At 41.0% G+C, this 14,566-nt stretch overlaps 1 protein-coding gene across 6 annotated transcripts in view; it reads right to left on the bottom strand.

Annotated features, from left to right (window-relative positions):
- The window catches only part of MICU1 (mitochondrial calcium uptake 1), a 232,325-nt gene that overhangs the window by 86,469 nt on the left and 131,290 nt on the right, over positions 1-14,566 (bottom strand). For all 6 annotated transcript variants that reach the window (XM_030568415.1, XM_030568418.1, XM_030568419.1 and 3 more), the window contains one exon: positions 8,830-9,027. In XM_030568415.1, the coding sequence (XP_030424275.1) occupies positions 8,830-9,027 (198 nt within the window). The remainder of the gene's footprint in view (positions 1-8,829; positions 9,028-14,566) is intronic.

Genomic DNA, 14,566 nt, shown 5'->3' with positions numbered 1-14,566 from the left:
AAAATGTAGAAAATATCCAAAAATATTTAAATATATAGTAGTATCCTGTTATCGTTTAACAGTGTGATTAATCACGATAAATGTTTTAAATTGCTTGACAGCCCTAATTATATTCATGTTATAAATGGGGTAATTGAGGCAGTTTATGAAGCTTGCTCAAGGCCATGAGTGGTGTATGCCAACACTACAGTTAGAACACCATTTATTACTAACATACTTTCTTGCTCATTCACATTCTTGGATAGCATCTCATTTCCCTTTTGATTGTGTTCTCCTTTCTCCCTCTCCTCTATTTTTTAACTATTTCACTTCATCAGGAGGTGAAATTAAATCTATGCTGATGACTTCATTTCCACATAACCACCATCTGTGCACCAGAATTAACATTCTTATTATTTATATTACTGTAGTGCCTGGGAGCCTTAGTCATGGTCCAAGACCTCCTTGTGCTGGTACTGTACAAAGCGGTATTGTACAAATCTGACTGCAACATAAGAACACGAAAAGCAGACATGCTGCAAGATTGATCCTTGCAATTAATTATTTAATAATTAGCACATGGAGAAGAAAACAATTAAAATATGGAAATTAAGTGGATCTAGTTTTAAGAAAGATAGATTTACACATTTCCTGCCCCTGTACCTTCAGTATTCAGGTTTCACTTTAAGGTGTCTGAAAGTAACTGAGACACTTCCTTGTAACTCTGCAGCAATGATTATCATAGAGGGGAGAGGAGAGGCAGTTTACTAACACCATCACCACCACCACACATCTACTGCTGTGACCTAGGCCAGCATACATGAGTTTCTATCCATTTGCCAGTCACAGGTGAGCACCTGATTACTTCAAGGAGGGAAGGGGAGACAAAGGAAGGAAGAAATGGGTGAAACTGGGTAAACATATGCCAGAGTGAGTGTTTATAAATGAGAGGGAATAGATGTGGCAAAGATAGAGAGGAGAGATGGGCAAGAGTAAGAGAGGGACATGAAAAAGGAAGCAGATTAGACTGGAGATGGAGGGAAAAGAAGACAAAAACTACATAAGTATATGGACAAAAATCTAAGCAGCAGGAGAAGTGGTATACATACAGATGGACTGGGTGGCTCATACAACTGTTGATAGGACAAAGTAATCCAGTAATCCTTTTCTTCTTGCTCACTAGTTCAAATACTGTCCTGGTCAGTAATGACCAATAGCTGTTACCATTTGACAGTTCAACGACTCACTCCATGTATTTAAGAATAAGAACGGCCATACTGGGTCAGACCAAAGTTCCATCTAGCCCAGTAGCCTGTCTTCCAACAGTGGCCAATGCCAGGTGTCCCAGGGGGGATGAACAGAACCTGTAATCAAGTGATCCATCCCGTGTCACCCATCCCCAGCTTCTGGCAAACAGAGGCTAGGGACACCATCCTGCTCATCTTAGCTAATAGCCATTGACTGACTTATCCTCCATAAACTTATCTAGTTATTTTTTGAACCGTTACAGTATGAGCCTTCACAACATCCTCTGGCAAAGAGCTTCACAGGTTGACTGTGCACTGTGAGAAGAAATACTTCCTTTTGTTTTTTTAAACCTGCTGCCTATTAATTTCATTTGGTGACCCCTAGTTCTTGTGTAATGAAGAGTAAATAACAGGCAAATATGAGGTAGGCTCCATTCAATGCATAGTCTGAAGACCATCATATCACAGCTAAAACCTTTATCAACAGAAGCACAGCAGCAAGGAAAGAAGGGGACTGATGAATAAGCTTCGACCCTCACCCTCAAGTGGTCCCTCTAGATCAAAACTGAGGCACACTGGTGGGGCAACACGGGAAAGTGGTCCCTACTACTACAGATGGTGTAAGTTATAAGGATAAACAGACTTACAGATATGAACATCAACCCTAGCACTTGTATTTTACACTACAGTATACTTCCTTGGCTATCTTTCTGAATGTAAATCACAACTAAGTTACAAAAACAGTTTATACACAATTTCTTTGAAGCTACAGCTAAGATGCAAGCTACTTCAGTAGTAAGTTACACTGCAAAACTTTTTCTCTGTGTTATGGGGTATCTACCCCACACAAGGCTTGAAAAGGTTAAGGTGGCCTAGTAGGCCAATTAATTCCCTGGGCTACACGTGGAGGAGGAGTCAGGGAGCAGGGGTTGATTAAATAAGGCTCAGCTGGGCAGGAACAGGAAGGTCTTGTATAAAGCACAGAGGCAGAGAGCAGAAGGGGGCTGCAGAAAGGTAGGCTGCCGTCACTCCCTGAGAGGAAGGAGCTGAGAGGCTGCAAGTCAGAAAGATAGAAGGCTCATGGGGAAAGCAACAAGGAACAGGACTGCAGACCTTGGCTGCTGATTAGATGGCCCCTGAGCTGGAACCTGGAATAGAGGATGGGCCCGGGTTCCCCTATCAGCTACTGGGGACATGGCACAGACCAGGCAGAGGACACTGGACTGGCTGGGACAACTTGACCTGGAAAGACTCTGGTACTGTTGGAAGGGGAAACCACATAGTGACCTGGCCAGAGGACCGAGTCACAAAAAGGAGGCTGTGGTTCCTGGAGCAAGAGAGGTCTGCAGGATAAGAGGACAATTGGAAAGACACCTTCCGAGAGGAGGTGGGTACAAAACCTGGCAGAACTAATCCCCAGCATGGCCAGAAGGCGGCACCACAAGCAGTGAGTGCATCCCGTAACAGCTTGGTAGATTCAATTTGAAAAGTTACAACTGGCCTTCAAAAAACCTTTTCTTTAACTGTTTGATTTATAGATTCTTGCTGTGGCTTATGGAGCTTAACCAATTTGACATTGCTACACTCTTATTTCCACCACTGCTGGTCAGTAGTCAAGAATCCAATTGAAATCAATTATCTTTTCATCCACATAAATTATAGTAGTAGAAAAGCTGACATACCGTCACTAATTGTGCAGCAATCTTATTTCACTATGGTAACCATGACTGAACATTTGTAGTAGTCTGCAGAGTTTTACAAAAAACAGGATGAAATAGTTGCCGAATTTAAAAGGTCTGAAGGGACCACCAGATTTTTCCAGTTTGACCTCCGATATATCACAGGTCACCAGTACCACCTAGCACCTGCACACTAAATCCAAGATGCAAAATTAGGCCAAAATATTACAGCCTACAGGAGACTAAATTGTCATGTGCCATAGACAATGGGAGGGACCAAGGTGCAGCAGTGCCTGAGGCCTCTGCAATGGCAGGGAATTCTTAAAGTGAGATGCATCCTAAAACTCCCAGCAAGGATGGCAATGGATCAGCGTTTTTGTGGCACCAGCTGTCAGTACCCAGCAAAATTCAGGGAAACTAATGATTGTCCTAGAAAACCAAATTCCATAAGTTCATACTTGAAGAATCCCAGTATCGCCACTTCCAGTAACCCTAAGAATGTGCAATCCCGCAGATTCCATATCACTGGGCCCACATGCAGAGTCTTACAACTCATCGCTGAGGGTTTATTGACAGCCAAGTGACACTTAATCAGTGCTCTTGTTCAGCAACATGCTATCGATATGATCTGCATACAAGAAATCCCAGCAAGTGACCTCCAATCCATGCTGAAAAGGAAGGAAAAATCAACCCCAAGGTCACTGTCAATCTGACCTGAGAGAAAATTCCCTTCTAATCCCATGTGATTAATTAGACCCTCAACATGTGAGCAAGAACCAGCCAACTAAGCATGTGATAGAGAGAATGCTCACTGACACCTCAGAAAACTGGCCCTCTCTGTTCAGTGTCATGTCTAGTCATGGCCATCTCTGATATTTCTGAGGAAAGAGACAGACAAACAAAAAACCACACACCTAGGATGCATTGGGGGGAGGGAAGGAGGAAAACATCCCTTCCTGACTTTTAGGTGACCATCTGAAGCATGCACTTTAGGAACACAGGACACAGGATGAAATTCAATAAGGCAAATGCAAAATACTACACTTAGGAAGGAACAATCAGTTGCACACATACAAAATGGGAAATGACTGCCTACGAAGGAGTACTGAGCAAAGGGATCTGGGGGTCACAAGCTAATATGAGTCAACAGTGTAACACTGTTACAAAAAAAGCAAACATCATTCTGGGATGTATTAGCAGGAGTATTGTAAGTAAGACATGAGAAGTAATTCTTCTGCTGTACTCCACACTGATTAGGCCTCAACTGGAGTATTGTGTCCAATCCTGGGTGCCACATTTCAGGAAAGATGTGGACAAATGGGAGAAATCCAGCAGAGAGCAACAAAAATGATTAAAGGTCTAGAGAACATGAGAGAAGATAGAAAAAAATTGGGTTTGTTTAGTCTGGAGAAGAGAAGACAGGGATATGAGAACGTTTTCAAGTATATAAAAGCTTGTTACAAGAGGAGGGACAAAAATTGTTCTCCTTAACTTTTGAGGATAGGACAAGAAGCAATGGGCTTAAATTTCAGTTTATTCCCGTTTTTTCTTGAGCCAACATTGTCCTTTAACTTAAATAACTCTTCACTCTCTATGGTGTTTACTCTCCTGATGTATTTATACAGAGTAACCACATCCCCCCCTTTCAGCCTTCTTTTTGAGAGACTAAACAAGCCAAGCTCTTTTGGCTTCTCACAAGATAGGCCCTTCATTCCCTTGGTCATCCTAGTAGCTATTCTCTGCATCTGTTTCAGTCTGAATTAATCTTTCTTGACCATGGGTGGTGAGAATTGTGCACAATATTTCAGATGACATTTAACGGGGTGGGTCATTTGTAAGACCTGGCAAAAGAATGAATAATTCATCTGAGTCATTCTAACTTCAGGAACTGGAACCTTGCATAAGTATTGCTTCCGATTCAAGCTGGCTTCTTGTTAGAACCAGCCAGGATATAAGGTTTTGAGTATCTTTCTGGGACACAGGCAATCCAACAGGAGAGCCCCAAGAACAGCTGACCTTGTGGAGAAGTCTGTGGCTGAAGTTTGTTGTTGTTGTTAATGGAGTTATCAATAAAGCCAAATCCTAAAAAGAGATAATTTAGGACTCCATGCAGTGTGTGCATGCTCTGTTCAGAGCAGGGTGCCAATGGCGCCTCTTACAATTCGTTTTTATTAAAAATAACCCAAAAAAAATTTTCTTGAGTGCCAAGACAGGCCCTGAAAACAAGGATTGTTTCAGGGACGCATAGTCATCCTACTGGCTGCTGACTCCCCCCCCCACAGCAACCTCTTCCCTGCTAGAGAAACAAGATTTTAGGACAACAAAAATGAGGCCTGGGGTTGTAACACCATTTTCAGAAAATCCCATTGCTATTCACTTTGTATCTCTTTTCTCCACTACTAGACGAGAAGTCTTTGACAGGGAGCAATCCTGGCGCTTGCCCCAAGAGCCTATGCTGGTCCCACATTAAGTGCAAGGCCTGGAAATAACTTCCATGTACATCTGGCAGACTAATTCTGAGACACCAAGCCTATGGAACAGACTGGGTGACTCAAAATTGGATTCCATCACAAGTGTTAGGCCATCAGGAAATAATGGCCAGTAAATTTTCCTAAAAATACCATATTATAGCAAATTGGTGTTGGTATTCTCAAGCTATACTTCACCAATGTTTTGCTGCTAATAGCAACATCCCATTGCTAGTAATAAGGAACCAGTTGGAAGAGGGAAGGAGGAGACCTTCTGAAATATTAATAATAAAATGTAACACTGGTTGCGAGGATCTTACCAATCTCCCTCTTCCTCTTTACCCTGTCCTCAGTGGCATCTATAAGAAAAAGCTAAGAAGCAGAAGTAGTATAAAGTATGATGTGAAATTGCCTCTATTTCAAATGAGTGGAACAAAATCATCCATATGGTATTATACCAGCAAAACACTGCATATCCCAACAGGATAGAGTACACAGTTACACCACTGCTCAAGAGTAAACAGGGATGGCTCAGCTTGCTTATTCAAAGGAGAAACATTTCTTACAACAGCACTTGTCTCTTGCAGAGTGACAACAAGTGAGGAAATATGTGCATTAACTATCCAGTAAGAAAAAGCAACATCCGGAGGGCAACCAACCAACTGCATAGTTCATACATGTTTTAATTTATACAGTGGGAACCATAAACTACATTGCATGCCAATTTCTGATTTCAAAGGCGGTAATTAAGCAGCAAGGTACAAGTGGAGAAGAAAATAAATCACAGAAGTACCCAAACCACAGGAGAGTTCTATTATGTTGTTAAAGGTTCTGTTTTTCCCCCGGTTGTGGTTACTTTTACTCTTCACAGCCACGATGGAGCAAATTGCTGAAATTTTAAATTATGGGAAATATAATTATGTTTAAAAAAAGTAAGCAAAAGGAGGAAGTAAAGGACTTCACTATTCCAGTGTTTCTTTAGTGTCATCTTAGAATTTCTCCTGTAGAGAATGAGAAAAATATTCAGGCATTACCTGATACAATCCTATTCAGAGGGTGTTTCAGCTGAAACTGTCCTGAAACGTGTGAACATTCTGATGATAAAAAAAATTCATTAAAAAAACACTACCACATCAATAGGGAAGGCTGTTAACCTAGCTAGAAAGAGTTCTTTCACCTTAGCAATCAGCGAAGAAACTGACCACACAGTATGTTCAATACAATAGACCAGGAGTTGGCAACCTTTCAGAAGTGGTGTGCCGAGTCTTCATTTATTTACTCTAATTTAAGGTTTCATGTGCCAGTAATACATGTTAACATTTTTAGAAAGTCTCTTTCTATAAATCTATAATATATAACTAAACGATGGTTGTATGTAAAGTAAATAAGGTTTTAAAAATGTTTAAGAAGCTTCATTCAAAATTAAATTAAAAAACAGAGCCCCCCAGACCGGTGGCAAGGACCCAGGCAGTGTGAGTGCCACTGAAAATCAGCTCTCGGCATGCATGCCATAGGTTGCCTACTCCTGCAATGGACTGTTTTCTGTTGGCTGAACCCAGAGGAAGATAATGTCCCTTTTTGCATTTTCCTGGAAGAAAAATCTGAGCTTCCCACTGTGAGAACAGCTGCTTTATAGAGTTTCAAATCAGTAGTTGAAACATACATAAATCCAACCCTTTAGAGAAGTAAATAGTTTTTTCAAAAATTATTTTGCAGTTATAGCACTCAAAACAACCTTGAGTATTATTGATAGTGATTTTTTAAATTCACTCACTCAAAAAAAAAAAGCCACCAGTTGATTATATATTGAAAAAATTCCTCAGAATTGCTTGATTTCTCCTCCTCCTATCTCTTTTTCAAGTGGGCAGCAGTCATGGATAATTACGTCCATATGAGGGAGTGACCCATTAGTGGACTGGTTTCTGATAATGCCATAATGTGCTAGACACTTTCTAAATAGAATAAGGAGGAATATGCCCTGCCCAAAAGAGCTTACTACCTAAAGACAAAAAGTCAGTGCAGGGAGAAGGGGTTCAAACATTACATCAGTGATCAAGGCGGTGATTTGCAGGGCTTTGGTAATACAAGGTTCAGTTATACTACTACTTTTAAAATTAAAGACAAGTTATTCATAATTACTCTTCAAACTTATATTTACAAGTCAGCTAGAAACGCCATCCGCTTCATTGCAGAAATGGGTCTTTGGGAAATACATGAATGTGAATAAAGCAATGAATGAACTCAGAAGAATGTTCCTCATATAGGAAAGAACATGAATGAAGCCACTGAGATATGTGTGCAAGAAGCTGATGAATGAATGGACAACACTAACATCATTCGTGGAGCAGAGGAGGCAGTGGGGGGGAGGAGGGATGACATGAAAAAACAAAGGCAGGTAGTGGAAAGGACCTAAGTTATGTAAGGCTTTGAGAAGTGTGATAAGCTTGAACCCGAGGCACTGGGGAAGAGGGAACCAGTGGAGGGACTACGTGGGTTAAAACAATAGACAAGGAAGATATTTCAGAGACAATTTTTGCATGGTGTAGAGGGGGCAATGTTGGTGTTTGGAAAACTCAGGGAGTATAGTGCTGTTGCAGCCACTGAGCATGAAATAACCTTATTTATTTATAACCCTCATTACTGCGAAACTAGTTTCATTTTTCCACAACTCAAAGTTTATTTTTCTCATTTCCAATTGCAGACCACCGAGGAACAAAAAAATGTAGTTAGTTCTAGTCTGAAAAATGCCACTTTAAAAAAAAAAAAAAGGCATATTCCTAACTCAATCAGTCTGCTCCCAGTGTGTGTCCAGAGTCACATTTGCTGACTTTAAGGATTAATTATCTGTAATGATTAATTTAATGAGAAATTGATTCCTTTTTACTCCAGTTAGCAGCGAAGAAAGAGCAACCGGATTTTGTTCCTTCTTATACATCAAACAGAATTGTTTGAGTTCATTACTGGTTTAGCTAGTTACATGTGTGCCACCTTACTGAAAGTAACTGAGCCACACAGGTTTAAGGGAGGAGATTATTTAGCTCGCAAAATAGTTATTTCTGGCTGAAATGTAAGATACTACACTTAGTCACTTAGAGCCCAGGTTGAATTTGCAGGACTGCTAGTCAGAATATGAGCGTGTGTTGACTGGGAGCTTCTTAATGCTCTCATATAATATAAGAATGGGACAACACTAGAAATCCCGGGAAGTGACCTCCAATCCATGCTGGGTAACTTGCTGTCAACAAGATACTGAACCACTAATCTGATTCTGTATGATAATTCCTATGTCTCAGCAGCCGCTATAATACATTTATAGCACCAGCTCTCCCTCCTTGCCCACATCCACACTCACCCTTATGAAGACAGCCTTCAGGTGATCTCAGTATACCACAGTAGTGCACTCCATGACTGATCTCAGTCAGCCCCCCCACCCCCCCAAAGTCAACAAATTCTCACCTCAAGCTTTAGAACATCATGCTGAAGTTTGCGCTGGAACTCTAAGAAGTTTGAGATTGTCAGCTTTCCTTTCAGATCTGATCCAAAAAAGTATGTCGTCAGGGCAGAGCTGAAGCCAGTCTTTAGAGTATTTCCTGTAGTAGAACGATCTCTGTGACGCATGCCCATGCTGGTTTGGGAGCGAATAATGCTCTGGACCTAAGCAGGAAAAAAAATAGTTAGCTGGGAAAATGGCATCATAAAGAAATACTTGTGTTGGCCAATGTATCACTGTTAATTGTGCCAACTGGCTGAAGTGTTACTCTCAACCATTTCATGGCTGTTAAGTCTGTAAAGTGGTTAGCTGTACAAAGAGGAGTTACTCTGTTACTTCAGAGCATAGGGTGGCTGGATCTAGATTTTTTTTTTCCAATCTTCAGTTTAAAAAAAAATCAATCAGTTACATACATTAAAAACATGGTTGTTACCTTCATATTTTAACCAGTTTGGTGCCCCAGCTGACCCTGTCCTGCAGGGAACAATGTTACCAGCAAAAGCATTAGGGAAGCAGAGTCACTTGTAAACAACAGGGAGCTTATCTTTTGAAAAACAGCAGGCAAGAGCCCAAGAAATATTGCATGGGATATGGGGAAGGAAAAGCTGTAAGCTTGCCTGCACCCACCAAAGAACCTGGTTTCTTGGCTGGGAGAAGTACGTCCCAGCCCTCAAGAAAGATGACCAGAAGGAACACTCCTGAGAAACTCTGTAGACCAGTTACAATGAAGCCAATTGCGTGCTGCATTCAAAGACTGTCAGAGCGGTAAATAATGAGAACAGGGCAGTCATACAGAGCGACTTGGATTTCTAGGGTATCTGGACCCATACAAACAAAATGTTTTAATATAGCCAAATGTGAGGTCAGACATCTTGGAACAAAGAATGCATGCAATGCCTACAGAATAGGGAAGTATTCTGGAGAGCAGCAACTCTAGAAAAGATTAGAGATGGTAGCAGAAAAACTATTCAATATGGGTTCTCAATGCTGCACTGTAGCAAAAAGGACTACAGGATTCTTGTATGATAAACAGGGGAGTAGGAAAGTGATTTTATCTTTGTATATGGCATTTGATGAGACCTAATACTGGTGTCCACATTTTCAAAGGATGCTGAAAATTGGAAAGGGTACAGAAAAGAGCCACAAAGGATTAGAGGGATGGAAAAAATGTCTTACAGCATGAGACTTAAAGAACTCAATCTGTTTAGCTTATCAAAAGAAAGATCAAAAAGGTGACTTGATTATGGTGTATGAGTACCATGCCTGGGAGAAAATACTGGGTATTAAAAGGACTCTAATTCAGAGGAGAAAGGCATAACAAAAACCACTGGTTGGAAGTTAAAGCCAGATAAATTCAAATTAGAAATAAGACAGTTTTTCAAGAGTTATTAATTATTGGAACAAACAATGAAGTGGTGGATTCTCCATCTCTTGATGTCTTTGACCATAGATTGAGTAAAATCTAACACAAGTTCCTAACTCAATTCAGGGTAACTGGGAGCAATTCTAGGTCAGATTTTATGGTTAAATGGTCCCTTCCAGCCTTAAAAACATTATGCATTTGTAACAATTACAATTACTCCAAGGTCCTCATACCAATTTAAGGGGAGGTCTCGTCTATTTAGACAAAACTCACTATGTGCATATAATATAATCAGCATAATAATAATACCCAGCTCTTACACAGCACTTTTCATCCATAGACCTCAAAGTGCTGTACAAAGGTCAATATCATTCCACCCATTTTACAGATTGGGAAGTGGAGGCACAAGGAGGAATGTGACTTGCACAAGGTCACTAAGCAACACTGTGGCAGAACTGGGAATTGAACCTTCATCACAAATCCAGTGCCCTGTTCACATTGTCTGGCATTTCCTACTCATGCAATCTTAATCCTGCCCCTTTGTGCAGAAGTATTGAGATAGTCTTTAATTACATGACCATATGCTATTTTCTCCCACATGGACAGGCAGCAGAGTTTGAACTCAGGACCTTCAAATACAGAATACAGATCTCTTGCACTTGAACTAAACAAGCAACTAGTATCAGAAGTAGGTTGTTATCCTCTGTGTGGAATAGTCCCTAGAGGTGGAGAACACCCACTTTCCCAGTGGATTAAACAGATGTTTTGGAGGCAGCAGTGGGCTGTTGGATATACAGATCCCTAGGTCTTGATCTTGTTTCTGGAAGGAAAGTGCCATCTAATGGTTAGGGCTGTGCTTACAGAGAGGTCAGCCACATTCACAGATTTAGCATGTTCAGCCTAAAAGGCTTGGTGGCCCTGCCTGCTGTGACTTTGTTATTTGTAGAATGGGAAGGGGGAATGATAGTTGCTGACTCCTGGGATAGGAATCTGAGGCTTTGGTAAATGCTAAGAGCTGTGAACTGTACAGAAAATGTTAACAGCACTCAATTGAAAAGGAAACCAAGAAACACAAGGTCTTCTAAGCTCCCAACCCAAATCCCCTTCCTCACATAGGCAAAGGCTGTTCAGTGGAGGAGCCTCAATCTCTGTGAAACGCATGACACTTTACCTGAGATACACATACGGTTGCCAAATGCATGGTGTCATACAAGGTGTATAACCCCTCACACACCTACTTCCTAGCCCTTTCACCAGCCTGCCCTATGACAGCCTTCTGCTGCTGGCTCCACCCTCTGAGTCATGGAATAACGTCAGTAGGAAAAGGGCTTCTTTGTGTTGCCAAGAAGAAAAAGGGTAAGAGTGAGAGAGAGGGCCCAGCCACTCTCAAATTAAAACAATTTACCAGGTTTGACCATTTGCTGCGTCTGAAAATCCCTTTTTAAAAAGCAATGTCAAGGGAGTGCAACTGCTATGATATTCAGAGTATGCCTGCATCCTCTGTCAGCCCAAGCCAAGGGACTCTAGTGGAGCAAAGCTTAGCCTCAATAGGAAAGGGATACTTTGAAAGGAGGAAGTGAAGGGCTATTCACCTCTCTCTCCTTGGAAGACTTCTGGAGGTTAAACACTGTCTGTACTGCTGGCAATCCTCTCCCTCCTCCTCCTCATGCTGGAAGGGGGAGGAAAGCAGTGCAGCAGCTGCAAAAGGTTTTAAATATCAAAATCACATAGGACCCTTGTTATAAGTGGATGTGGAATGCTGGACCTAGGAAAGTGGTGAGCTAATACTGCCCTGCAGGAAATATTCTAAAGGCTAATGTCACATGCTTGTGGAGAGAACCAACTGGGGGGAGGGGGGGAAAAAGCAGAGGTACAGGCTTAGCTGCACCCTAAAAATGAAAAGCAGACAGGTCTCTCTCTTTTAAAACTTCAATTACCCCAAATGATTTGCTGTGCTCCCTACAACCTAAATGCTTCCCCCAAATTACAGACATTTGGATGTGCTTACAATACAAGAAAAGTCATTTAAAATAATTTGGAAAGAAAAACGTAACAAAAAAAAGAATGAAACCAGAATGAGGATTCACATTTTTAATGTACTAAAATATAAATCGAAACATTTTGCCTTTAATAGCATTGAACATAGTCATCTCATTTTCCATTTGTCAAAAATGTCAATATTAACAAGAGTTTTGCATACAGATATAGGTGATGGTCTCTAAGTAATTATGTATAAAGCTATGTAATTTATTATTGGTTTGGAACACTGCAGCTGAATCTTTAAGGACTTTTTCCTGCAGAAGCTAGTGCTCAGCTCATGGCAGACTGTTACATATGAAATAACGCATTCATGGAGATAATTTATATCGGGGTGACCAAACTTACTGGCCCTCCAAGCCACATATGACAATCTTCAGAAGTTTGAGAGCTGGGGCTTCAGCCCTGCTCCTGCTGAAGCCCCGAGCCCTGGCCGGTGTTCCCTGTGAGACTGAAGCCCCGAGGCCCCTCATACCCGCTGGGCAGAAGCCCTGAGACCTCCCCTCCCCACTGGGAGAAGCCTCTATTGCACCACCCTGCTGCAAGGCAGAGGTTCTTAGCTCCCCCGTCCCCCAAAGACTGGTAGGTGAAAAACAGGAGGACATGGGGGGCTCCGTGAGCCACAATTTAACGGTAAAAGAGCTGCAAGTGGCTTGCAAGCCACAGTTTGGCCACCCCAATTTATATGATAGCAGTGCTTGCAGGCCCTAATAAGGATCATGACCCTTTTGCTTGTCTCAATCTAAAATAAATCACACAGTCCAAAAATATATGCATGGTTTGTGTGTATGGAAGTATAAATATTTCCGCCTTGAATCAAGTCTAGTTTGTTAAGTTTTAGTACTAGGAAGTATTTTATCTTAATTTCTCTTGTAACCATTTTTGTCTTTAATGACTTATGTTTGTATTGCCTTGAATCCTATCTCCTTGCAGTTAAATAAACTTGTTTTATTCTTTAATGAAAACTAATCCAGTGTTGTGAACTGTGTGGGTAACTCTGTTTAGCGTGGCAAACTGTTATATATTGATCTGCTGAGAGGGGCAATAGACCTAATATATATGGACTGGCCAGGAGAGGCTGGACAGTTCAGAACACACATTTTGGAAGAAAATCCAGGATTGGGAATGTGTTGGCATCACCCTGCAAGTGGTAACCAAGGGTGCTGTAAGCTTGTGTGTGGCTGGTGTTTGCTGCCAGACTACCGGAATCAGAGTTGCTGAACCAGGGCTATGGCTATACACAAACACTCAGGGTGCAACCTACATGCTGGTAGGCTGAGAGAGGCCCAGGTTGGAGCTACAGCAGCAAAGCATCGAGAGGCACCCAAAGGTGCAGTGCAATGGTGACAATGGAATATCATATACCTTCTTGGGTATTTGCATAAATTCTTGAAAGATTCACATATCCCTACGAAAGGAAGCACAGCGAGGGTTTTTGTTTGGTTTGGTTTGTTGGGGTTTTATTTGCAAAGTATATCAAATCATTTATACTGATATCTAAAACGAGCTGAAGCTAGGAATGTTCTTTGGATAGTCACTGGAGTCAATGTTGTTGTTCTTAAATAGTTGCATCCATTTAGATATTTTTGACCTCTTCCCACTTTCCACAGACAGCTCCTTTCAACTGCTGGCTGGGAAGCTGTGGATTTAAGTTTTGGGGAGATTACAGTCTTCTTCAAAATATACTTTATTCCTTTGTATATGCACAGAAGCATGTAAGAATCTTCGTATAAATATATATTCATATCCTTAACGGCTTGTAAATGTCCTCTTAATGCACCTGAAACATCCCTTTGCGTATCATGTGGACTGGGATTACTTAATAGAATTTAGCACTTTCATTTTAGAGTACTTTATAAATATTGATCCTCAAAACTTATTTTGTATAAAAAACCAAAATAAAAAACAGTCTTGATTTCTGTTAAATATTGTCTTAGCTTCAGCCTTTTTTTTGGCAATCAATTCTCTATTTTCTCTTTTTCTTAAGGTACTGTAAATTAATTTATCAACATTCAACAATGATTCATTTTAGCTGGATGTAAAAATTCTTAAATTGACTGATTACTAAATGTAGTGTAAGAAGCTTTTTGGAATGATTAAATATGGTCAAATGACTAGGAAGTGGTATATTCTGGAACTATATGAATGGTCAGAAATATGTTTCTGATACATATGGGCTGATGAAAGATGAGGGACCTCAACACTTTTGAAAACCAGGCCAGTAGTATTTAGGGATACAGTAGCGTAATAATATGTTCTCATGATGCTGGCACCCCCTTCTCTCTGGTCACAGCATTGCACAA

The sequence above is a fragment of the Gopherus evgoodei genome, chromosome 7 (genome assembly GCF_007399415.2).
Source record: "Gopherus evgoodei ecotype Sinaloan lineage chromosome 7, rGopEvg1_v1.p, whole genome shotgun sequence".
Lineage (NCBI taxonomy): Eukaryota > Metazoa > Chordata > Testudines > Testudinidae > Gopherus > Gopherus evgoodei.
Note: the sequence above shows the minus strand (reverse complement) of the source record. Positions and strands in the feature narration are given on the sequence as shown.